This window comes from Paramisgurnus dabryanus, chromosome 4, assembly GCF_030506205.2.
Source record: "Paramisgurnus dabryanus chromosome 4, PD_genome_1.1, whole genome shotgun sequence".
NCBI classification, from domain to species: domain Eukaryota; kingdom Metazoa; phylum Chordata; class Actinopteri; order Cypriniformes; family Cobitidae; genus Paramisgurnus; species Paramisgurnus dabryanus.
In genome coordinates this window covers 27,013,403-27,037,436 of record NC_133340.1, presented here as the reverse complement: position 1 = coordinate 27,037,436, position 24,034 = coordinate 27,013,403, and the positions used below count along the sequence as shown (strand labels likewise).

The window sequence follows — 24,034 nt, the reverse complement described above, 5'->3', positions numbered from 1 at the left end:
TACAGCTTCTGTTTGCTCTTCACTTCAAAGCTATAGGAGAATTGCATATTTACTCGGTTTGAGAGGGTGATTGTTTTTGATGCTATTTTGGGTTGTTAATAGCGTTGCATAGGTTAGACATCTCTCACGGTGGCACTGCCTGAATGTCTGCTAGCTGCCTTGTTTTATACTGCCTAATGTACAGTAGCATCCTTACAGCATCCTGAATTGTCAAGCAACGTTTTATCTGAAACAAAAACACATTTGATGCCTTAAAATTATGCCTACTGTATGGTTGTGGGACAGAGTTATACTTTCATGTATAAAATATTATGAACCACTTTGTTGTTTGGTTGCATTGTCTCTCTTTCTGTGTTATCAAGCAATTCAACCTTCGGTTATTTAGCATGCTTATATAACACTGTAAGATTTTCTGAGGTCTTTTACAAGATTTCTCCATAACAAGCAGCTTGATGATCATTATAAAAGAAAAAGTGCATTAAGATCTACCAATGAGCTGAGCATGTCTTAACTCAGCATTCAGAGATGCTGACCACTTCAGAAAACTGCTGCTTAAGAACCTCTAAAGAGATGCAATCGTACCAACCTTATTCTGCAAGTCAATTAATAATGCTTTGCTACTAAGGTTGTCGCACTTAAACATTCATGAATGCTAATGTATAGGTGCTACTTAATGTGAATGTTTTGCTATCTGTTGCAATGGCATCAGTATTTTAGATAAGTGTGCAAATATGTTTCAGGGCCTCAAAATCTATTGAATGTTTATAAAAACTAGGGCAGCACGATAGTGAAGGAAATACGGTGTGCAAAAACTTGCTAACTATATGGTATGCAATAAGATAATGCTTTGAGTTTTTAAAATCAATTTTAATTATAATAAAATATATGTAAAGACTTAACATTGTATACCAATGTTCATTTATTACATTATTCTGCGGGGAAAAAAGCATCTCTCTCTCTGTCGATAAACCAAAAACTTTGACTATACATAAACTTTAAAAAGCTTTAAAATCATTCTGTTGTTGCCAAGCATTGCAATATACAAATTTTTACAATATTTTGCCGGTTTCGATATATCTTTTTTAGCTTTATTAAATAAACATATTGCATTATAAATATATTAACATCTGAATAAAACTGAACATCTTTTTGCGTTGCTACACTTTATAAAGTAAAAGTTGTATCAACTTAAAAAAATATTTCATTTGCTAAATACGGAGCCCCTAAGGGGACACGGAGAAAAAATTAAATAAAGTTTAGGTTCATGTGCGCGTGTGATAGTTTCACGTGAGCACATGAAACTAAACTTTAGATTTTTTTACTCCAATGTCACCTTAGCTAAACTCTAAAGTTTGGCCACTTCAATTTTCCCACTTAAGTAAAAAAAATATATATATTTTTAATTACTTCAATTGGCAACACCTAAAATATTTTAACATTTTTAATTTTAGGTTTCCACTTAAAGTGAGAACATTTTGGTTGCAAATAAAAATAATATTATTTTTCCAAATTAAAAAATTCAGCAGCGTGCCCTATATGACCCCAACAGTGCTTCTATTCATTTCAGTCATTTCAAATGTCTAGTTTCTTGTATTCATTAAAAAACCTTTGGTATCAAAGCTATCGTTACATACAGTATATACGCACAATGAATAATATGTTAAAGTTGACTTTTGCTCTATCAGTCTCACGTGGGTGTACGCACCTTACGTAATATACATTGAAAAGGTGTGGGCTGCCGAGGGGCGTGTGCAGCATGTACTACCTGGAACCACATGGATAAATAAAAGAATAAAAGAATCTGATTTACCATCATTAATGTTTCAATTCAAACTGAGATGTATGAGATGAATATACCTTATATTGGTAAATGAACACATACCTGTATCAGGGATCATTAAATATAATTAGCCTATCTCAAAACGTGATCTGTTGCATTTGTGGTTACGTGTTAAGCATTCAAGACAAGCATTTACAAGTTTGTGAGTCATGGAGAGGTTTGACTGACCCTGGCAGTCTAGCTGGTATGTTAGTCATAAAAAATGAGAGTGTGTTTGTGTTTGTATAAGCGGATGAGGATGCAATTACTGTTTTGTATTACCTTGCCCTCTGATACACTTTACAGCCATATAGCTCATTTAATCATCACTATAATCACAAAATAAGATAAACTTATCAGTAAGCTAGCTCATTGTCTAAGCACAACATTAATATAATTTCCTTTAAATATGGGGTTCAAAGGTCATTGCAATTTTTATTACAATTTGAGTTAAACATTTGAAATTTTGTACAAAGGTGGGTCAGTGTCTCAAATTGACATTTATGTTTTTGGCAGACACTTTAATCCAAAGTGCCTTATAGTGAACTCAATCTATATTTTACATTAAATTACTCTATATTTTATCAATATTTGTGTTGCATGGGAATCACACCCATGACCTTTGCTCTGTTAATGCAGTAGTTGAGCTACAGGAATATTTTACTAACAAGTTTTATAAGTCCTCAATATTTCAACAATAATGTAAAGGACATTGTGTTATTTTTACTTCTAAAACTTTCTGCTATATTAAATTTTGATTTACTGGTTTCAATAACACACAGTTTATGATATAGATTTGAACCTAAAATCCTAATTTTGCGGACAGTATTTAATTTTTTATGTGTCAATTACGTAACATTGTAGTAATGGCAATGTAGCCTACTTCACACTCACGAACCCGCACACGCAGAAGTCAGTAATGACCAGGGTGCGCAAAGATAAATTAGTGTCTCCTCTCTCTCCTCCCCGTAAGGAGTCACGATAGCCCGTTTGACTGTAAGGAGGGAGGAGCTCTGGTGAAGCGGAGATCCAGTACACGAGCTCATTCACTGGGCAGATGGAGACACTGGAGTCTGCGCCTGCTTATACCTTCTAACCGCGGGGGTCAGGCGCGCACCGGACATCACCACTGCTGAATCTCAATTGCGCACTTTTATTCCCAGTCGCTTGACTATCATTGAGTGTGATCTTGACTGTCAGAGATGCAGGCGCAACATTTCTGAAAAATAAACGAGTGGACGATAAATAAATCATCGCGCAATGGACAGCTGAGGACAACTTGGACCTGGACTTTTTCCATGCGGTCTTTTTGCGCGGTGGGTTATTCCGTGCCAAGGAACCCTATTGAGAAGTCCAGAGGGTCCGGGCGCGCTGTGTGTGCTGCGAAACTGCCTGGTTTTGTTTGATTCAAAAAGCACAAATAACTTGGTCAAGTGGACTATACATACACAGACTTCTCCGCTGCGTAATTTGGGTAAGAATGACATATCCAAAGACGAATCAATACGATCATTGTCCCTTTTTTAAGCACTTTTGTGTCTGTATCTCTCAAACACCTTTTCTTTTCGCTCTGGACGATTGTAGGCTATTAATGTTGAATGTGCGCGCACGTAAGACAAGAATGTGTACAAAACCTACCGGTGCGGTAGATTTTGAATCATTACATATGAAGATTGCAATGATATTTGAGATAAAAAAAGAATAGTTAGAGTTATGAACGCTGGCACAATGTCTTTACTGTACAGTTTACAGATGCACAACACTTGTTTCTCCTCCAAACAGTTGGACACGGATATGTTTAGTTTCTAAGGTACCGTCTGTTATAATTGGCGTCGGAAAGCAATGCGCTTTATGCAAAGGTACAATAGGCTGTGCCAAACGAACCTACTGTGATCTCAATGACACCTTATAAGGTTGATTTTACTTATTCATCCCCTGCAAATTCTATCCGCGTAAATGAAACTCATGTGACTTCATTGCTGAAAGCACCAATTTTGTCGTCTGTGGCACATATGCTCGCCTTCAAAGTCACATTCACATAACATACCTACACACACACACACACACAAAGAGAGAGAAAGAGGGAGAGAGAGAGAAGACTTAATTTAATGTCTTAAGACAGCGCAAAGTCAGCACAAATGTCCTTATCTGTGTACTCTCCACATTAAACCGTTGCTGATAATGCAGATCTGTTTAAAATACATTCATTAAAATCGATCTGCAATGTTAAAACCATTCTGTTCATATTTGCATTTATATTTGGTCATTATGTGAGGCATGGCATGATGACAGGTTTTTTTTTCTTTAATCATTGTGTTGTGGGTTTAGTGGATTTAAATATATCTTGAGGAATTTGCTTTTCATTGGATAATCAGGTTTGATCATGTCAGAGAGACTTCATTTCTGGGAAGTGCACGTTTGCTTTGTGAAGCATAAGACTGTATAAGCGTCAATAAAATTAGCCTGCAGGTGTTTGACTGGGCCAGATGAGCATTTACAGAATCCATGAGAGTAATTTCTAAATTACCGCCTCTATGTTTGGGTCCCAGAGATGTAAATGATTCATGATTTAATCATTGTAAAGCTGTTTGTAGGATCATTAAGATTTTTTACAATGTAAATTCTCATTACTGTAACTCGGAAGATTTTAACTATATTACAGTAAATATTAATGGCTTGGTTTGTTTAAAACAGTAAAGTCACTTCACTGCACTTGCATTGTTAATAATATATCAGTTTTTTGTTCGCAAGACAGGAATGAGTAATTTACTTAATTTTATGAAAATATGATGTCATACGTACTATTGTTAAATGTTACGAAAATTACATCACAATCCAAAATAAAAATCTTAATGATGCTAAAAATAGGCTTCACACAATATTTTTTCCTCTTGGTTGTGGGTTGAATGACCAGGACACATTCATAATCCTGACAGGTTTCGAGAGAGAGAGAGAGAGAGCGAGAGAGCGAGAGCGAGAGAGAGAGAGAGAGAGAGAGAGAGAGAGAGAGAGAGAGAGAGAGAGAGAGAGTAAATTTCCGAACAGTGAAGCCTCTACCTCACTAGTTACTCAGTATTGAGTGGGCGAGGTCATCAGATTTCGGGGACCATGACATTACCGGGGTCTCGCCTTTCCACTCTGTTCTTATATGTGGGTGTTGTGGCATCTCCCTGAGGCCTGTGCATTATTTCCTATATAGTGCCACAGACACAATGAAGTAGCCATCTGCCCTGTGCTGGGTAAAATGGAGCATCACTGATTCGCTCATCGCTTTGCCCCTAAGCCCAGTTTACACTTTATTTCTCTCCATCTCCTGATCCCCATGCCCAGGGCTCATGGTGGTATATGCAGCGCATGGCAACCTGCAGCAATCCATTGTAGTTTGCTTCTTTTTATGGAAAGCTGTAAGCTTACGTGCTCAACACTGACACAAACAACACGGGTGAACTGAAAAAAGCAGAGAGGCCTTTTTGGGTCTTGTTACCTGGCTAGGTCTAGTTTAAAGCTTTGCATTTGTGTTATAAATTAAACAAGACTTTGCTATAGACAAGAAAAAATGCAACTAAGACTTGAATTGTGTCTGTTTGTATGTACAGTATGTGTCTTTAGTAAACTCTGCAGATGTGGGCTCAAGACATCAAAGTCTGCAAACAAATATTTCAGTACAAACCCAAACATTTCACTACCAAGACTAAAGTATCTGCCGTTTACGTTTCACAGTAATTTTTATAGCTCTACTCTATCCAACACTCTTAAATGTTGAGTAAATATTGGACAGAACACACCGCTGGGTTAAAAATAACCCAATGTTGGGTTGTTTCAACCCACAGATGGGTAACAACAACCAGCTTTGGGTAATGTTTAACCCAGTGGTGTGTTCTGTAAAACACAAACCAGACTTTTTTAAAGTGACTTTTCTTTGGAGAAACATCTGATAAAAAATGTATACTGGCTGAGGATTGTGTAGTATGTCAAACTAGACGAAGAACAAACTAAAGGGGTGTAACCTAATATGTTTGTTTAAGATTTCTTTGGAACTGATGTGTCGAAATTGTAATCATAATTCAGTTTGACCTTCTTAAAATCTCAACCAATTAGAGTACAGTTCAAACAATGTTGGAAAGTTTGAGTGATTTATGGCTTTTTTATTTTTTTGTATTATCTAGTCAGTAACAATATATATTCAAACTGTGCATTTCATAATATTTGCATAATATTAATTTACTGTTTTTAAGAAAAAAAAAACTGGACCACTATTTGAAGCAATAGCCAACAATACATTGTATTTTGTGCCAAAAATCATTAAGACATTTTGCAGTGGCTGCTCGTGACTGCTCTTCTATGTGGTGCAAATTCAAAATATGTGTTTTTTTGCGTCATGTAAACCATGTGCATCACGCGTTTGTCAAAAAAAGTGCCTGCTGCACACGTGTCAAAACCGTTTATGATAAAAGAGACGCTCACATTCACAAAATACTCGCAAGACACTCCATTAACAATAAACTCTGATTATGCATGAGATTTTGCAAGTATCTGTCAAACGCGAGCGTCTTTTTTATCATAAACCCTTTAGAGGCGTCTGCAGCAGGCACTTATTTTGACAAGACAAGGGATGCACATAGGTTCACCCGACACACCGAACACATATTTTGAAATGACGAACCACACACATTACGGGCTACATACATGTTGTGACGAACTTTGCATTATGCGCCCTTGAAAAAAGAAGTCACCGGCTGCTACTGATATTTTGTAATTTTCCTACCGTAAATATATAAAAATGTATTATTAGTAACATTCTAAAATGTTAAATATTTGTGTCTCGACCAAATATTGCCCTAACAAACAAACATCAATGGAAAGCTTATTTATTTTGCTTTTAAATTATGTACAAATCTCAATTTCAACCAATTGACCCTTAACACAGCTTTTGTGGTCCAGGGTCACAGATACTTATTTAAAAATAAAATAAACACAGCACGACGTAATATTTGGTTATGGTCACCATTTGGGTCAAAGCCCCTTGACTTTAACAAACAGGTACACTTGTAGAACGTTAAAAACAACACACCAGTGTTATTTTAGGGACAACGCATTTCTGTAGTATTATTGAAACAACACATTTTGTGTTACTTTAAAACAACTTGTGTCGAATTTTAACACAAAATGACACACATAATGTGTTAAAAGCATAACCCAAAAAAACGAATGTTTTCTTAGAGTATAGTCTCTTTTCTTAGAGTCATGGCTTAATCCTTTAATGTATCAAACTGTAAAACGAGTTTCCAAATTTGTTGGCATATCACTGTGTACCTGACAATGTCTGCTGATAAAAACAACACTGAGAAAATTAAATCATTGATTTTCTATCTCTGGTCTAAGATAATTGTTCGGCTTGTAAATACATGCATTTCTCTAGAGCGCACACATTGTGCAGCTGGAGCATTCGCATTAATTTAGCTTAGATAAGACTGAAATCCTTTTGTTCGGTCAAATTGTGGAAATAGCCATCAATATCCACTTGAGATATTGAGGGCGACTCACACTTTACGTAAGAAATGATTGACGACGGGCCGTTGAATTATTTGAAAATAATGCACACCCAAGAAGGTGTCATGTCGCATAACGTGAAACGGTGCATTATTTTCAAATAATTCAAAGGCCTGGAGCCAATTATTTTGCATATAACAGCGTTTATAGAAAAATAATGCATACCTGTGGAACATTTCTCAACCAATCAGAATTATGCATCCATCAGCCCCGCTATATAAATATGCAAAGTATGCCACCGCATACGCATTACTATCATGATTTTGTGTTTTGCTGTGATCAAAAATGTCATACTATGTGAAATGCGACACAAGTAGCATTACTGCAGGGTTGGGGAGTGGGGGTTGGTTTGGTTTTAGGAATAAACCAAAAACATGAGAAAGTTAAAGTTGGCTATTGCGAGCTGCTTAAATACATAAATGAGACATTGAAAGAGTTACTACTGTCGTAACACAAATAGCGCCGGTAAAATATGTTAATAATGTTGCATTTGCATGCTAGCGTCATACAAGAATTTGTGACTTTGTTAATGCATAAAGTTTTGAAAGTAAACAGATTGAAGTACAAACCGTGGCGAGGCTGTTGAAAGTGATTGTTTTATTAAATGATTCGATCACTGTTATACCTTCTGCTTTTATCTCATTAGTTACAGTCGTTTTGTGTGCTTGGGGCAAATGCACAGAGCTGAATGATGTAAGGGCTCTTACGATTCATCTGGAAGTACAGCACTACATCATTTTATTTTTAGGATAAGTCAGCTCTGTCAGAGCCGCCACTGTCATCATTTCATTTGCTCCAGTAACCAAAGCAATTATGCAAACATTTAAATAAGTCATGTATTATTTATATCTTTTATTTGTACGATAACACTGTATTGGACTCTACAGAAAGATTGAGAATTATGTTTTGGGAATATGAGGGGTGCTTGCTCATGTAAAACATACTTTCAGATAAGCCACCTTCCTTGTCAGTTCGATTTTTCGCTCCTTAGATATAATGTGCATAGAGTCTCTTCTTTATTATGTTTATGGGATTTCCCCACCTGTTTTATCTTTTACCACTTAAAGGTGCCCTGCTTATAAAATATTAGCCGAGCTCTCCTTAACAAGCCACACGATCTGAGGGATCATTGGTGTTTGAAAGCGCAATAGTGCGGTGTGAGTTACATGCAAAAATGTAAGACTTAGGGGGTTGAATTTGTTAACTGTAAATGGGAGCAATAGTAACAGTGATGCCTGCTTCACTGAGAGGTTCTGTTGGAATAAACTGCAGTGATGGGAAAAATCATACGGAGAACAGAAAAAGTGGAAGAACGTCCTGTTGTGATGTTGATTTGCAGAGAGAGGTGCATCTGCTGCGTGCAGATGTCTGTTTTTCACAACATATTTGGTTTCATCCGGTAGATCTAACCGCTAATTCTTATGAATTAATTGTGGCATATTTGATTAGCAAAACATTTGGAAGAGAATGCAGAGCGGTGAAATCACATGTTTATTACTCCTAGCTATAACAAACACATTTATACATATGATTTCAGAAGACAGGGCTGATGTGTTGTGTCCAGTAATGATAAAATACAGTAAATTATGCTTTACAGTTGTAAAAGATATTGCATAATATTGTATGTTATTTAACAATCAATGCATATTGTATTTTTCTTAACATTCAAATCAGCATGGTAGCAAATATGGCAGTGCATTGATAAAGTAAATTCTGATTGGTTCTTGCATGCTTCGTGACTAGTTGTCATATTCTGAGTTGTTCTCGCACGCTTCGTGACTAGTTGTCATGTGTGTGTTTCATCACAAGACATGCAAAAACCAATTGTGATTGTATATTTAGCTGAAGAAATAGAGTCACAAACATCTGGGATGGCATGAGGATGAGTATTTTTGGATAATGGATTTTTATTTTCCAACATTATTTGTATGCTTCATGTACAAATAATGTAACAGGGATCTTTTAAGGTACCTTGTTTTAGCTAAATTTGTTTGCTAGTATTGCACACATTCTTTACGGCAATCCCATGATGCATTGTGACCATCTCAGATGGCATATGAAATTATTTATGAGTTGTTTTTTTATAAATATGATTACAATTATGTTTATGCCCATAGTAATAAGTGCCGCAGGAATGACATTGGTTTGTAGGCCAACCCGGAATTTAGGAGGACATTGGTTCCCTTACCAAAAAGCCTATTCACTTTTACCACAGACTTTTGGATTGGTGCAAAAAAAAGCTCTGTTTTTAACAAAAAACACTTGTATGTTTTGTCCAACAAGATAATTTGCACTGATGATCAGGGGCCTCATTTATAAACGTTGCGTACGCACAAAAGAAGGCGTACGCCACTCTCTACGCAATACTTGTTATTTATAAAAAGCAAACTTGACGGGAAAATGTGCTGTCCGTCACGCAAGCTCTGACCCAGGCGTACGCACAAAAACGGGTGAAATGAGAAATGGCGACACCGTCGGCAGATGGAAGAAACACGTGAAAGTGAAAATGACAACACTGCCTCTCATAAATAACATGAAGACTTCATAAAGCAAGTCTTACTGTGCATTCAGACAAATACAACAGAAATTCAAATGAACACATATTTGCTAAAAGAAAAGTGAAATATGTTCTGCAATAATATTGGCATGTTGTGTAATTCATCCTCATAAAGAATATAATAATGTACAAAACTGATATTCTCGTCAATGTGTCCGTCTGGCGGAGCAGATATAGATGCAATTACATAGACAGATAGATATATAATTAAGGAGATATAAAGATAGATAGATAGATAGATAAATAAATAGATAGATGTATTAATTGTCCACTGGGGAAAGTTGTTTTCATAGTAAACCATATCTTCATAATCTACGGAATTATGGTATTCATGCATATGCCTTTAGTGTGTTTTATTTTTTATAAAACAATGTATGGCGTATGTCTCAACCATTCAGAAAGCAACAAAATATTACATTTGCGCTGAACAATGTCCCCTTTCCACCACCCGTGGCAGACACACTCTGGCGATGGAGCGCTAGTCGTTTTTTTGCCTCGACTTTGATGTCCGACCATTTCTTTTTTATTTCGGCCATGGTCCGAGGTTGTGAGGCTACAGCATTTACGCCGTCTGCCAACGTTTGCCACTCAAGTGCCTTTTTTGGCATTAGTAATGCCCACACTGTGCCCTCCAAACAACATTTTTCTCCTCTTTTCCACTTCGCCAACGATAACTTCTACTTCACATTGAGTGAAGTTACGTTTTTTTGATTTCCTCTCTGTGTTTGCCATGATTTCGCAATCAATGCATATTAACTTGTGGGCGTTTCACGGACTATTTATGGGCAACTATGGGCGTGTCATGAAGCCGCAAAAGCTGCGCTACATTTAGAATTGATTGTGATTTATTAAGGGAAAAATGCGTAGGATGTGCGTGCGCACGGTTTTATAAATCTGAATATTTCTGTGCGTACGCGCGTCCTATGTTTCATTCGTACGGCACTTCTGACGCAAATCCTACGCAAAGTTTTATAAATGAGGCCCCAGAACTTTTGTGAATTGAGAAAAACAAAGCTACACCATGGTCCTTCGAGTTCATTGTCACCACCACCAATCTCTTTTAAACTTCAATAAACACATTTAAATCATGTTTCCTGATAATGAAATAGTCTTCAGATGAATGTCTGTTGGAAATTGTGCCCATGTTGCATTGTTTTTGCGATGTTAATACGTGATGATGTTTAACGTTCCCGACAACGTCTGTAGTCCCATGTAGTACTTTGTTAGCAATCACTCTTTTAACTCTTTCCCTGCCACCGAGTTATCTCGTCAAATAAGAGAAAACATTTTCCTGCCAATGTTGTTTCCTTATGATTTTTTACGGTAATCTGTACTAAATGGCACTCTTACCCAATTTATAAAAAAATTAAGCAAAAACTTATTTAGTTAATTTTAAACGCCATGTATGTTTTGATAATCGTTCCGTTTTTTAAAAAAAGTGTTTTTTTAAAGAGGCCTACTCATATTTAAGGGGTTATAAAAAAAGAACAAATGAAAGTAGGATGAAACTTTTTTCTTTTTTTTTTTTTTGAAAGCAGCGGGCCTGTTCTTTCATTTAATATATTGTATGTTTATATATTTAAAGAAGATAATTTTCTGGAAATCATAAAAATGTTGGTGCTGTCTGGCAACTTAAAAAAAAAACACTGGCAGAGAAAAGACACTTTAAAGCTTAAAAACAAGTGGTGGTATTACTGATGTTTTATATCGTAGAAGAAAATGGGAAAATATCCTGGGTTTGTCTTAACCCAAGATCTTATTTACAGCTTTTAACCAAAGCCCCCCCCCCCAAAAAAAAACAAACATTGACTTTGGTATTTGGGAAGTGCTAAATTGCTAACTCGCTTATAGCTTTTGCCTACTAAAACAACTGACTGAAAACTACTGACCTAAGCGCCGTGGCATGATTGTTAACTTGTGAAAGAGAGAGAATCATTCTCAATGATAAATGACAGAGAAGACATAACGTGAGAAGAGATGGAGTTGTGTCTAGAAGGGAAATGGCAATCACCAAAATCATGTAAAATCTTACTGAATAAACACTGTTTTATCCTAATCCTAACCCCAAACCTAACCCTAAATCCAACATTTCATGGGATTTAGGCCATAGCTGTATTTAATCTAGCCATTGCCACAGTTTTTATCCTAATCCTACTCCCAAACCTAACTCTAAACCCAAAATCTCATAAAATTTACGCCGTAGCTGTATCCCTCCTAGCCACAACAAGGAGATAAAAAAATTGTTACACTTGCATTTGCATTCTCCTCACAAATATGAGGCTATGCGTATGATCCACAATTAGATCAATAAGTATAGAAGTTATATGATTGCATCGACCATTTGAAGTGTCACAAAATGTGGAAACCTCATAAAAAAAACGTGACATCTATTTTTTTGTTGTTTGCACCATAATAATTAATTCTGTGTAGCTGGAACCTGTTGTACACAAACATCCCTGCTGAAAAAAAAACAATAAAACCATTATTTTGTATTAACATTATTTTAAAATTAATGGAAACCATTAAAATTTTCTGTAATGGTTTTATTGTTTTTTTTTCAGCAGGGATGGACAATTACACTGCTTCATGTTCAAAGAAAAATATTTGGTTATTATATTTATTGGTTCTTTCTAACCCCAAAATAGCTGGAAGAAATCTGAAAAAAGACAAACAAAAGCTTGAGCCGTAGGAGGTTAAATTAGCAATGTATTAACAATAAAATATTGCAATCAGCAGTGACAACAGTCCTGTGTATGCTTTACATTAGAATTGTTATTTGTATTTGCGTTCCAGATCAGTCGGTTATATGTCACATTTCAAGGAAGTGGCTTGGCAGAGCGTGGTATTTTCTGCATAAATTCAGATGAAATGTTTACTTTGAATTAGGAGACAGTCACCTACTAAAAGCATTGCAAAACAGCTATAAAAATAGTCCTTGGGTGTGAATATTTAACGTTCCAAGGTCTGCATGTCCTGATTTCCAACATACCAGTAAAATGTCAGCTTGTTACGCCTAAATTATTCTACCTGAGATGAGGTTGCAACCTCAACCTTGTATTCCTATAAAAATGCCAGCCTTGTCATATTCAAAGTTGGAGGACTAAATTGGTTGACACCAATTCCGCCAAAACACGCGACACCAGACAATGCATGTGAAAGACTAGGAAAATTAAAGTTGTACTTGTCCTTTACATGGCATATCCCTAAGCCGGTTATGCAGATGACGGGATGACTTTGCAGTTGTCGTTTAGCTGTTTATTCGCTCGGATGTGACAGGGCCGCAGTCATTGATCGCCACACTTCATTCCCAACCTTGTTGTTGTGGCATTTCATTACTGATAAGATAAATAATGAATGTCCAGCCCCTAGTGCGGTGTCTTAGTGAGTGGCCATTTTCTCAACCTGTTCAAGCAAGACAATTCCCGCTGTCTACAAACAATAGTTCCCTAGGGACTAGATCAAATACGTATAATTTCCCTTTCGAAAAAGGTTAGCGTTGTACCACGAGAGCTGCAACATGAGTTTCTACTTAGATGCAAATGAGATCCAAAATGACCCGCAGTGTTATGCTTCTACCTTATACAGTTCGCAAACATGGTCTCAGGCCGGATTCTTCCTTTCTGGCAACTGCATGGAGATATTTTCAGTACTGTAGGTTTGCAGGCAATCTGGGTTTAGTATTGCAGTATAAACAGCACATATGGGGCCTTTATGTATTGCCTCAAAACAAAGGCACTGCATTGTGATGCTGAGATAAGATAAGGGAGGCAAGCAGTAAACAATATAATTCCTGGTCAGGAGCTCAGACACAAACAAGTCTGCCGCAGTCATACAATACGAAATACCCCGGAGTCCAACAAGTTTTATTATATTTCTTTGGTTTATTGTATTTGTATTTGTATTTGACACATAATATGACATGCAGTATCATAATGCATTCGCTGATGTGTTGACAAGATGATAAGTCTTCCCTTTCTGCTCTTGCATGCATAACAGCCACATCAATGGGCAACTTTGCATATATATTATTTATACACCAAGTCCCATGAGATGCCACATTTGATAGACCTTTTATGGCTGTCTCTCTGTTTATAACACCTGCTGTCCTGTAGCTTAACATGATAAGCATTGTGTTTGCAACTCCAAGGTCATAGGTTCAATTCACTTGGAGCTTAAATGCACCGTAAGGCCTTTGGATAAAAGCATCTGCCAAATGCATGGACGTGGACTTGGTAATGGGGGCAGAAGTGGCACTGACTACCATACCAACCAAGTTACTAGGCTCGTAAGTGACTTTAACTTTAAGGAGGCCATACCGAGCCTCTCAGTTTGTTTCCTATTTAGGCCAAATAGGATTCTGCGTCCCAGAGGAAAAGTGCATTTCTCTGCGGTTGCTTTTGGATGGTTTAGGAGACTTTATTTTGGGAGACTTTATATAGTTCGCATTTGTTTCCGAATAATACGCACAAATGAGACAATTGGTGTCATACAGTAAGAGTAAATAGCTGTTAAATGAATTGTGGGTAGCATAGCTCAGTTAATTTGGCCTTTGAAGAATTTTATGAGAGATCCTTTTAGTTTACATTGAAATCCCCAGGGGTAATTCAGCAAGAATGAACTGCGCATACTGTTCAGTGTTATTTGTACTGGCACTTTAAAATGCACTTTTTCGCTGCTAGAATTCATGGGACTCATGACAAAATATAAGGGTGGCCCTCAACCCCTAAATATGCCTTATTCAGTCCATGTTGATTCCAAACCGAGGCTGTGAGGGATGGACCTCAAGAGCGTGCAGGATGCTGGTCATTCACCCATCAAAACACCTAACCCTAACCCAAATTTGCACAGGACAGAACCTCAGAAAACATGGATTGTTAAAATTAGAAGGGACATAGCTTATGACCTATTTTTGAGATAATAGCAACACATTGTGTACATAATATCTGTTTTGGATATCCCCAATGAAAATTAACCATGGTTTTATTGTGGTAAAAGTGTAGTAACCATGTTTTCTGGGGGGGTATTGACTACTATCAGCAAAACCATGGTTTTACTACACAAACCACGGTTTAACTATGGTTTTTGAAAACCATGGTTGTCATAACCATGGTTATTTTGTGGTTACCATGGTTTTACTACAGTAACCATGTTTTTTTACCTGTAGTAAAAACATAGTTAATAGTTAATTTTCACTAATTTCTCATGGTGCAGCAATACAATATTTTATGACAACAACTAAGTATAAATCTCCAGTTTGTATAGTAGGTACATAAGAGTATGTCCAATGTTTTTTCTCTGTCGCGTCAAGACATGAACATTGACTTAATAATTTATAACAAGCTATTTACGTGATAGTTCCCATTACGAAAATCAATCATGGTTTTACTACAGTTAAAAAAAAAACATGGTTACTGTAGTAAAACCATGGTTTTGATGATAGAATCAATAGATGAAAAAAATGGTTATTACACATTTACCCCCCAAAAAATTATTTTATTAAGGGTCGGTGTGCAAGTATCGTGTTCTTAGAGGTAAACCCCCATTTTTAATGTATTCATGCCTTGCGTTTTTTTGTAATCTGTACGAATTGGACATAATGTACTTAGTTATGGGACTATATTAGTGTTTTAAAGAAAACTTACAACATTAGAAAATAGTGATTAGCCAAAACATATTTTATGTACATTTTGCATTGCTCTTATCTCAAAATTAGGTAAAATGTCCCTTTTCAGTTAACAATCCATCATTTCTGAGGTTCTTTGTCTTGTGGAAATTTGTAAAATGATATATTTTCTGTATTTTGGTGGTGAATGACAAGCATTCTGATACAAAACAATAAAGCACACGCTCTGGACGTCCATCCCTCACAACCTCGTTTTGGAAACAACATGGCGCGGACTAAATGGTAGCTGGGACAACGTTACATCAATGGCGGCACAGCTAAAAATTATATAAATGACTTAATTTAAAACAGTGCAGTGCTTTACTAGCACTTGTTGTACTACAGGTCATTAGTGAGATTGGTTAGATGATAGCAAAACATTGAAAATAAAACAATAATAATAAAAAGATACCAGCAAATCTGAGCATAGTCTTGCGATCACTTGGAAACTCTTGTAGAGATTCATGGGTGAAATTTATGTCCGTTTGTGTTTCAGAGATAACTAAGATGTTTCTAAGAGATGGCCTGTCATTCAGGCTATAAAGCCAGGCATAAAAGACAAAGAAAAGTCAGCTTTACATCAGGACAAGCTTTAAGAGTGTTTGAAGTGAAGCCGGGAGATGTGGGCGCTGCATCAAGGGAAATCTGGCCGATAAGCTATATATACACACACGTGCTCTTAAGTGTATAAACTGTAGGTGCATGTGTGTGTGAACGTATAGTTAAGTTGGTAGAGATTAAACCCTGTTAAAATGCATGAGAGCACAATATGTAGGCTTCACTTGCTCTTAATGGAGCACAAATTCTCTCCTCACTGTCACACACACACACACTGCTTGCTATAAATAGGAACTGTTTTTTTCTTCATCCTGTCATCAAGCGTGACACTCGGGCACTCGTTTTTCTCCTCAGTTTTTTTTTATTCTTTTAATCTAATTTTATTTATGCCCCCCACCGCCGTTCTATACTGGCATCCCCGAGAGTACAAACAAAAAACGTCTTTGTCATCTCCTCACACTGTGTTTGCTCAGAGCTGTCAGCGCTCACAGCCTGTGGCTGTCGTGTGGCACGCTGGACCTTTCAGCGTTTGAGTTTGTGTCAATACATTCGTGAAGCATCTCAGTCTTAACGGTTTCACCGGGACTCTGCAGTGTTTTATGTTTCCGTAAAGTCGGACGGAGCCGTATTATGTCGAGTTTAAATGACATTATAAAAGAGACGAGAGTGTGGTTGTTTACTGGCAGTGGTAATGTATGGTCACCCAGAGGGAGCTGTTATTGCTTAGAGGTTGCTTTTTCATAACCTTAATGGAGTTCTTAGTTGTTTCATTTATACTTTGATTCGGATGTGTCTCCTAAACTTCTTTACGAGAGCTTAAAAATAGAACCGCATGAGTCAATGTTGACAAATGGTTCGACTACAGAGCTATAAAATTAATGTGGGCAGCACAGATAATGTTGGCTTAGAGGATTTTCATTGGTTTGGCATTGATTTGAATTCAAGGGAATGCAGGAGTTGATGAAACGTATAGCTTGAATGCACTTCAGGTGACTGAATACAGGCCTAAATGTATGCATAAATGATGCATTTAAAGGGATAGTTCCCCAAAAATGTATGAATTTCTGATGAACACAAATGAAGATATCTTGATAAATATGTTAAGCATTCAGCTGATTTTACCCATTGACTTCCATAGTAGAAAAAAACAAATACGATGGAATTCAATGGATCCCGTCATCTGTGTGCTTACCATCATTTATCAAAATATCTTCTTCATCATTTATCACACTACTTCCATAATATTTGTTTTCCTACTATGGAAATCAATGGTTAAAATCAGCACTGTGCTTATATCAGTCCTTAAAAATTTCTTCTTTTGTGTTCATCAATTTTTCTGTTAAAATTTATTCAAGTTGATGAGGATAAGAATCTATCCATTAAAATCCATATTCATGCATGTTTATTGGGATCGAACCTATGACCTTTGCACAGCAAGGCAATGCTCTGCCAATTGAGCTACAAAATTATGTTAAATTGTCTAAATTGCACCTAATTTAAATATACATTAATACATAATACGTTAATTAGGCATAATGAGAGAATTATAGAGTATGTGTGTAAAGATGTTAGAGTTAGCAAGGTCAGTAAAAACCTTGTGCATAGAGAAATCTCATCTACTGCAGGCCAGTGTTTATCAAGTTAAGTCATAAGCCAATTTGTCTCTAATTTACTGTCAGTGTGAAATGTATGCATGCATCCATCCAGTAAAGGCTGGTTGGAACATCTGTTGAATGTTGCTTTAAATAATTTTTTTTGCATCATATGCTATAAATTGTTGCTTTGAAGAAATGTGAGTTTTTTATTAATTTCAATTTGATTATACTAATACTAAGAAAATAATACTTGTTTTTAGAAAAAATAAAATTTGTGCCAAAAAAAAAAAAAAAAATGCTGATGGGGCAAGAAAAAAAGTTAAATTTTTACTTCACTTAAATACCCCTTTGGCATTTTTTTTTTTTTTTTTGCTTGTCTTAAGCATAAATTCACTTTAATTGTACATTTTCTAAGGTCATTTTGCACATCAAGAAAAATGTTAAGAATTTTTTGATATTTGTACTGAAAACAAGACAAAAGTACTAAGTACGAAAGTCATTTTTTTGCAATGTAAATGTGATCATCATTAGCGTTCCCTTAGAAGTATAGGGTGCATTCAGGTCTTCTCGATGTCAAAATGTGTTGCAGTCTACCTAATCTCACCTTATGTACTACATTTTACAGTGTATGTTGATTTCAGATTAATGTTTTGTTAGATATAATGTTCAGGGGTCCCACTTACTGCCTGAATGCATAAGTAAACATGTTAGCAATACAATTTTATTAGCAGTAATTCGTGAAAATATGTACTTAGCAACAGATTATAGAAAACCAAATGTTATTAAATCTTATTATACGATAGGTAACAAGATTTAAAATCTTGCAGTATGTTGTTTTTGTTCATTACATTCACAATGCTTTTATCAACAATTCCCACACTTTAGTGGTGTTTTTACCACACTCAGTAATTGTATTTCTTTCTCTCCCTTTCTTGTTTTCTTAGATACGAGACAAAATGCTGACTGGGATCGTTTTTATTTGCTGTTTATTTGCTGTTGTTTGTTCTGGAGACACCGAATCGAGGGTATCATATGGTGGAGCTTGTAAATCGCTCTGTACCTGTGAAGACAAAGATGGACTGTTATACATAAACTGTGAGGAGAAAAACATAAGCAAAATCTCTGAGGTGCAGGTGCCAGCAGATATACCTTTCCATCTAAACCTGTACAAGAACGACCTAGTGGAGTTAAATGCAGAGAATATGGATGCTTTCCAGAACGCTGTCACCTTGCATCTTGGTGCCAACAGCATACAAGAGCTGGAACCCGGGGTCTTCAGTTCACTGGGGTCTCTGAGAAAGCTCCACATCAATAGCAATTTCCTTGTCATGTTGAAGGAGGACACATTTCATGGCTTAGTAAATTTGGAATACCTTCAGGCCGACACAAACTTCATCCAGGTTGTGGAGCCTGGGGCATTCAGCAAGCTCGTCCGACTTAAAGTTCTGATACTTAATGACAACTCCATCAAGTTCCTTCCCGGCAACATTTTCCGCTTCGTGCCTCTGACCCATTTGGACCTGCGAGGGAACAAACTGCAGACGCTGCCCTACGTGGGTTTCCTGGAGCACATTGGTCGGATTATGGAGCTCTTGCTGGAGGACAATGCCTGGGTGTGCGATTGTGAAATCTTACATTTAAAGGTCTGGATCGAGAACATGCGAGCACAGTCGTCCATTGGCGAGGTGATTTGCAGCAGCCCTGATCTTCTAAAGGGAACCTCATTGGCCAAGGTAAAGAAGGATGTGCTTTGCCCCTCCCACATTGGCATCAACCTTGAGGAACCCTCAAAATCACTAGACATGGTTGTCACCCCATCCACCAAGGTGGTTCAGATCCCTAAAGCAAAAGATGATGCAAGGTTCCCCACACCTCCGAATGGCCTAGGGACATTTTGCGTGCCATCATGCTCCTGTCACAGTCACCCAAGCGCAGGTTATTTAATGCACTGCGAGGATCGTGGCATTCAAAGGATATCTGATCTAGGGATTCTCGAACAAAGCCCCACAAAACTTGTTTTAACAGGGAATATGATTCATAGACTTTTGAAATATGATTTTGTGACGTATGACAGTTTGGAATTGCTCAATTTAGCAAACAACCAAATAGACTACATAGACAATGAGACTTTTCTAAGTTTGAGCAATCTGAGAAAGCTGTACCTCAATGGGAACAGAATAGAGAGGATTTCCTCGACAATGTTTCTTGGACTTCATAACCTGGAATACTTGTATTTGGAGTACAATTTAATCAGAGAGATTGAAGCAGGATCATTTAACCCTTTGACAAATCTGAAGCTTCTTTTCCTGAACAACAATCTACTCAACGCTCTCCCTGCCCAGATCTTTCGGAATGTGCCCCTGTTGAAATTGAACCTACGTAAAAATGTTTTCATGCACCTGCCAGTCAGCAATGTGTTGGAGCAGCTCAATTATTTGGAGCAGATTTACCTCGAGGACAACCCCTGGGATTGCAGTTGTGACTTAGTCAGCCTCAAACAGTGGGTGGAAAAGCTGAGCAAGGACACTGTGGTGGGTTCCATCTTATGCCACACTCCTAGAAAGCTTTCTAGTGCCGAGGTCAGAAACATCAAGCACGATGTTCTCTGTCCTGGTTTGGTCACTTATAATTCCCTTCCCGGCATGGACAATGGTGTCCCAGTCACAGCCGCACCAGAAAGTGGAACCAGCAGTTTCTTTCGGTCTCTGACCGATGCGGTGCCACTGTCTGTGCTCATCCTTTGTCTTCTCATGCTTCTCCTGATCGTCATCTTCTGTTCTGCTGGGATTGTAGTGTTTGTGCTGCATCGTCGGCGAAGGCAGGCCAAGAAGAAACAGGCCGAGGAACAGCCCCGCGAGACCAGTCCCATCCACCTGCATTACAGCATGTATGGCCAGAAGACCACCCACCACGTGACTGAAAGGCAAGAATCCAGCATGTATGACGAACCTGCCCGTAGCCCAATTGTTCAGGTCTGCAGGAACCCTAATTACTGCTCTCAGCACAAAGAGTATGAGCAAGAGGAGTACGATGCAGAGAAATCCAAGCATATTTGCCATAGCATCCTCGACAAAGAAAGCGATTCGCTCCTCACGGGACCCAACATAAAGTTCAGGGCCGTTACAGATTACCCCGATTTCGTGGGCTTGGGAGATGCCAGCTCCTTGTACAAGAATATCTTGGAAAGGGAACGAGAGCTCCAGCAGCTCAGCCTCACAGAATATCTCAGGAAAAATATACCGCATCTTCAACCCACTGTGGACATGCAAGTCCCTAACCATCACAAAGAGCTTAAACTAATGGAGCAGCTGGTTTACACAAGGCCGCGAAAAGTCATGGTGGAACAGACTAAAAATGAGTACTTTGAACTCAAAGCCAACTTACATGCAGAACCAGACTATTTAGAAGTCTTAGAGCATCAAACGACTTTCAACTGAGTACACTGTAAACATACACGAGTTGACACATGATACTGCAAGTGCCTTCACAGTTCATTCTTAGCCTGAAAGAAAAATAATGCAACAATATTGGAGGTGATTTGTACAATACATTCATGTAAGGTGGACAAATAGCGTTTATCCTGTTGGACATGGCAAAAGATGGATTACATTGATGCATTGAAAAACAATTCAGAATTGACTGGGGTAATATTTTTATCTTTGGATGGTGTTGGCTTTGCTCGTGTTCATGATAACAGAACATTTGTTGTGCAATGAACTTACTGCATTTTTTTGTTTGTTTGTTTGTTTGTTTCATACCTGATAGAAAAGATTATCATAGATGCACTTCACATTTCTATATGTCTTTATGGGACAGATCTGTTAAGCTATGTTTACTTGTAGCAATGTAAGACAGCGTTTTTTCTTTTTTTCTGTTAGAACTAATAATAACATTCCCTGATTTGTTAGGTTTTGATGTTGATATGCCCAACACAGTTTTTCGCTTATTAAATGCTAAAACGTCTGCAACAGCTAGCAGCCATTCAGATGGGTAATGTTTCGACCCTGAGGTCGGACTTTACGAGCGGCCGCTGTGGCCCGTTTATTGTGCCTGAAATCGGACTCTCACCTGGGTTTTTGTTCGAAAATGAGATCATACAAAGCCGTTTGCTCATTAGCGCCTCTGGCTCTGATATGAGCAGAAACTCTGTTGGGCATCCTGTTGGGAAATGGAAAAGAATTGCACTACTTAAAATACCATTTAAAGGTGGTTGATGACAATCAGTTGTTGTGAGGCAGCACAGACTTTACAATTTTTCTCTCAAATACCCACGTAGTGTAGCTTCTGGTTCGTATAAAAATGTTGTTTAAAGGTTCCTTTCCAATACGCAAATAATTTCCAACTCTTTCTTTCGGCATGACAGTTACGCAGGGTGTTTTATCTTCATTTTCCGACAGGACTTGAGAGACGAAAATATATATGTATATGTATATAGAGAAAAATATGCACACAAATTACTGTGTCAAGCCTTGAAATGTTTTATTGTGTGGAAGAGCACCATAGCTTTATTTTGTACCAGTGTAGATGAGAGTTATTTATTCTGTATATTTGTACATATCTTAACATTTCTATGTTTGTGTGCCTTTAATGTGGTGCCAATTAATCTGTAAATAAAAGTCTAAATTGAGTGCACGTATTGCAATGTTGTGCTCTGTTACACGACTGAAATGGTAGACTGTGCACTAATAAAATAAATCAGAATAAACGATATCTCATACATATATATTTAATGAGAAAACGGAAAAGTCAATCAATATCTGCAAATAAACGTGGTGTGCTGTTTAAATCGCATAACCCATCAAGTGAAACCAACTAGTATTAAGAAGGCCCTAAGATAGTATGTATTAAAATACAGGTTTATATATAACAGTGGTTCTCAAACTTTTTGAAACCCCCCCCCCCCCCATTGTGTAGGGTGCATCCCTTCGTACGCCCCCCCCCCCCATGAAAATGCATGACATTAAACAATCTCAAACTTACAATTTGAATTAAACAAAAATGTTTAAGATATATTTTAATGTGCCCCCCAGTTTGAGAACCACTGATCTATAGCAATGGCTCTTTAATATACAAAAAATAATTGACTTATCAGCTTTACAAGAAAATGTTGAAGCTCATAGGTCTTAAACTCTTCCCTGGAAGAACTTCATCTGTTACTTTGGCAGATGCCAGCATAGACAGATTGTGTGGCATGCCCTCATACTTGAAAATCATTGACAGAACTATGCAAATGAAAAGAAAATATGATCCAGACCACATTAAATACCGGTTACATTTGGCAATGTGTTGGGTTGCCGCTAGTAGTGTAATGCGAGATCTGGGCTCTAAAACAAAACCAGCTGAGAACCGCTGATGCATGTTTTATACAGTAACTCGCTCTGGTTTGTGAAGTACTGTAAGCGTCTGTTTTCCTAGACACTTTCAATAAAAGCAGCTAATGTTGTGTTCAAAAACATGTTGTGTTCAGAGGTGGTGTCAAAGATTATTCAATCAGTAGCAAAACGTATTCAAACGCTCCAAGAACTAAATCACTCGTGTCAGTGCCGAGTTTGTGAACTTGACAGCATGCCATTGACAAAATACAACTCTGTCAGATACTTGTGTTTTCAAAAGGACCTTTTTAAGTGTGCAGGTAAAGCACAGCATTTAGTCACTACCTACAACACAACTCTGTACTTGGTACTTGCATCTTCCTCTTTTCCCTGCTTAAGAGTCTCTCCAACATTTGCCCATTAACCCTCAGCTAGTATAATCCACATCAACCCAAGCCATTTTACACCTCTCCTGAGAAAAACAGGAAGTCACCTGGGCAGTAAAGGCAAGAAGCGTTACAACAAAACAGCCTAGACGTAAAAGGACTATGACTTCTGACAGGTAGCCCGATGCAGCCTCCAGCAACATGCAATACAATGTCGAGAAATTCTTCAGAAGCAGCTTCTCAGGTATGTAAATTACTGTGGTTTGAATAAAGCAATGCGGAAAAGAACAATGCAAAATGACTCCACATTGGAATTTATGTAACATAATGCCGCACACCACTTGAAAGTGTCTCCAGTTGACTTTGCATACAAAGTTTCGCCAGACTAAGCACAGACAGCTTGCTATTTTAAATCTTCTAACCTTTTAATGCTCTCTATAGAAGAGTTTTAGGGTGAGACTTGTACACTGATCTGTTATCTTGAACTCATATAAAATGGGCAAATGATCTAACAATGTATATTACATTGGGACTCAGTTACACTGTAAAATTTTTTATATAAAAATATTAATAGTAATCTTATTATAATTTAAGT

The 24,034-nt window shown here is 37.4% G+C and overlaps 2 protein-coding genes across 2 annotated transcripts; one reads left to right on the top strand and one right to left on the bottom strand.

Moving 5' to 3' along the window:
* The first annotated feature begins 2,822 nt into the window (after positions 1-2,822).
* Positions 2,823-22,159, top strand: slitrk6 (SLIT and NTRK-like family, member 6). Its single transcript, XM_065254147.2, has 2 exons — positions 2,823-3,293; positions 18,686-22,159. Exon 2 carries the CDS (start codon positions 18,698-18,700, stop codon positions 21,176-21,178), a length of 2,481 nt encoding a protein of 826 aa, XP_065110219.1. The 5' UTR covers positions 2,823-3,293; positions 18,686-18,697; the 3' UTR covers positions 21,179-22,159.
* Positions 9,685-10,827, bottom strand: LOC141282081 (nuclear apoptosis-inducing factor 1-like). Its single transcript, XM_073814556.1, has 2 exons — positions 10,548-10,827; positions 9,685-10,513 (listed from the first exon to the last, which is right to left on the bottom strand). Exons 1-2 carry the CDS (start codon positions 10,656-10,658, stop codon positions 10,313-10,315), a joined length of 312 nt encoding a protein of 103 aa, XP_073670657.1. The 5' UTR covers positions 10,659-10,827; the 3' UTR covers positions 9,685-10,312.
* Positions 22,160-24,034: the final 1,875 nt, after the last annotated feature.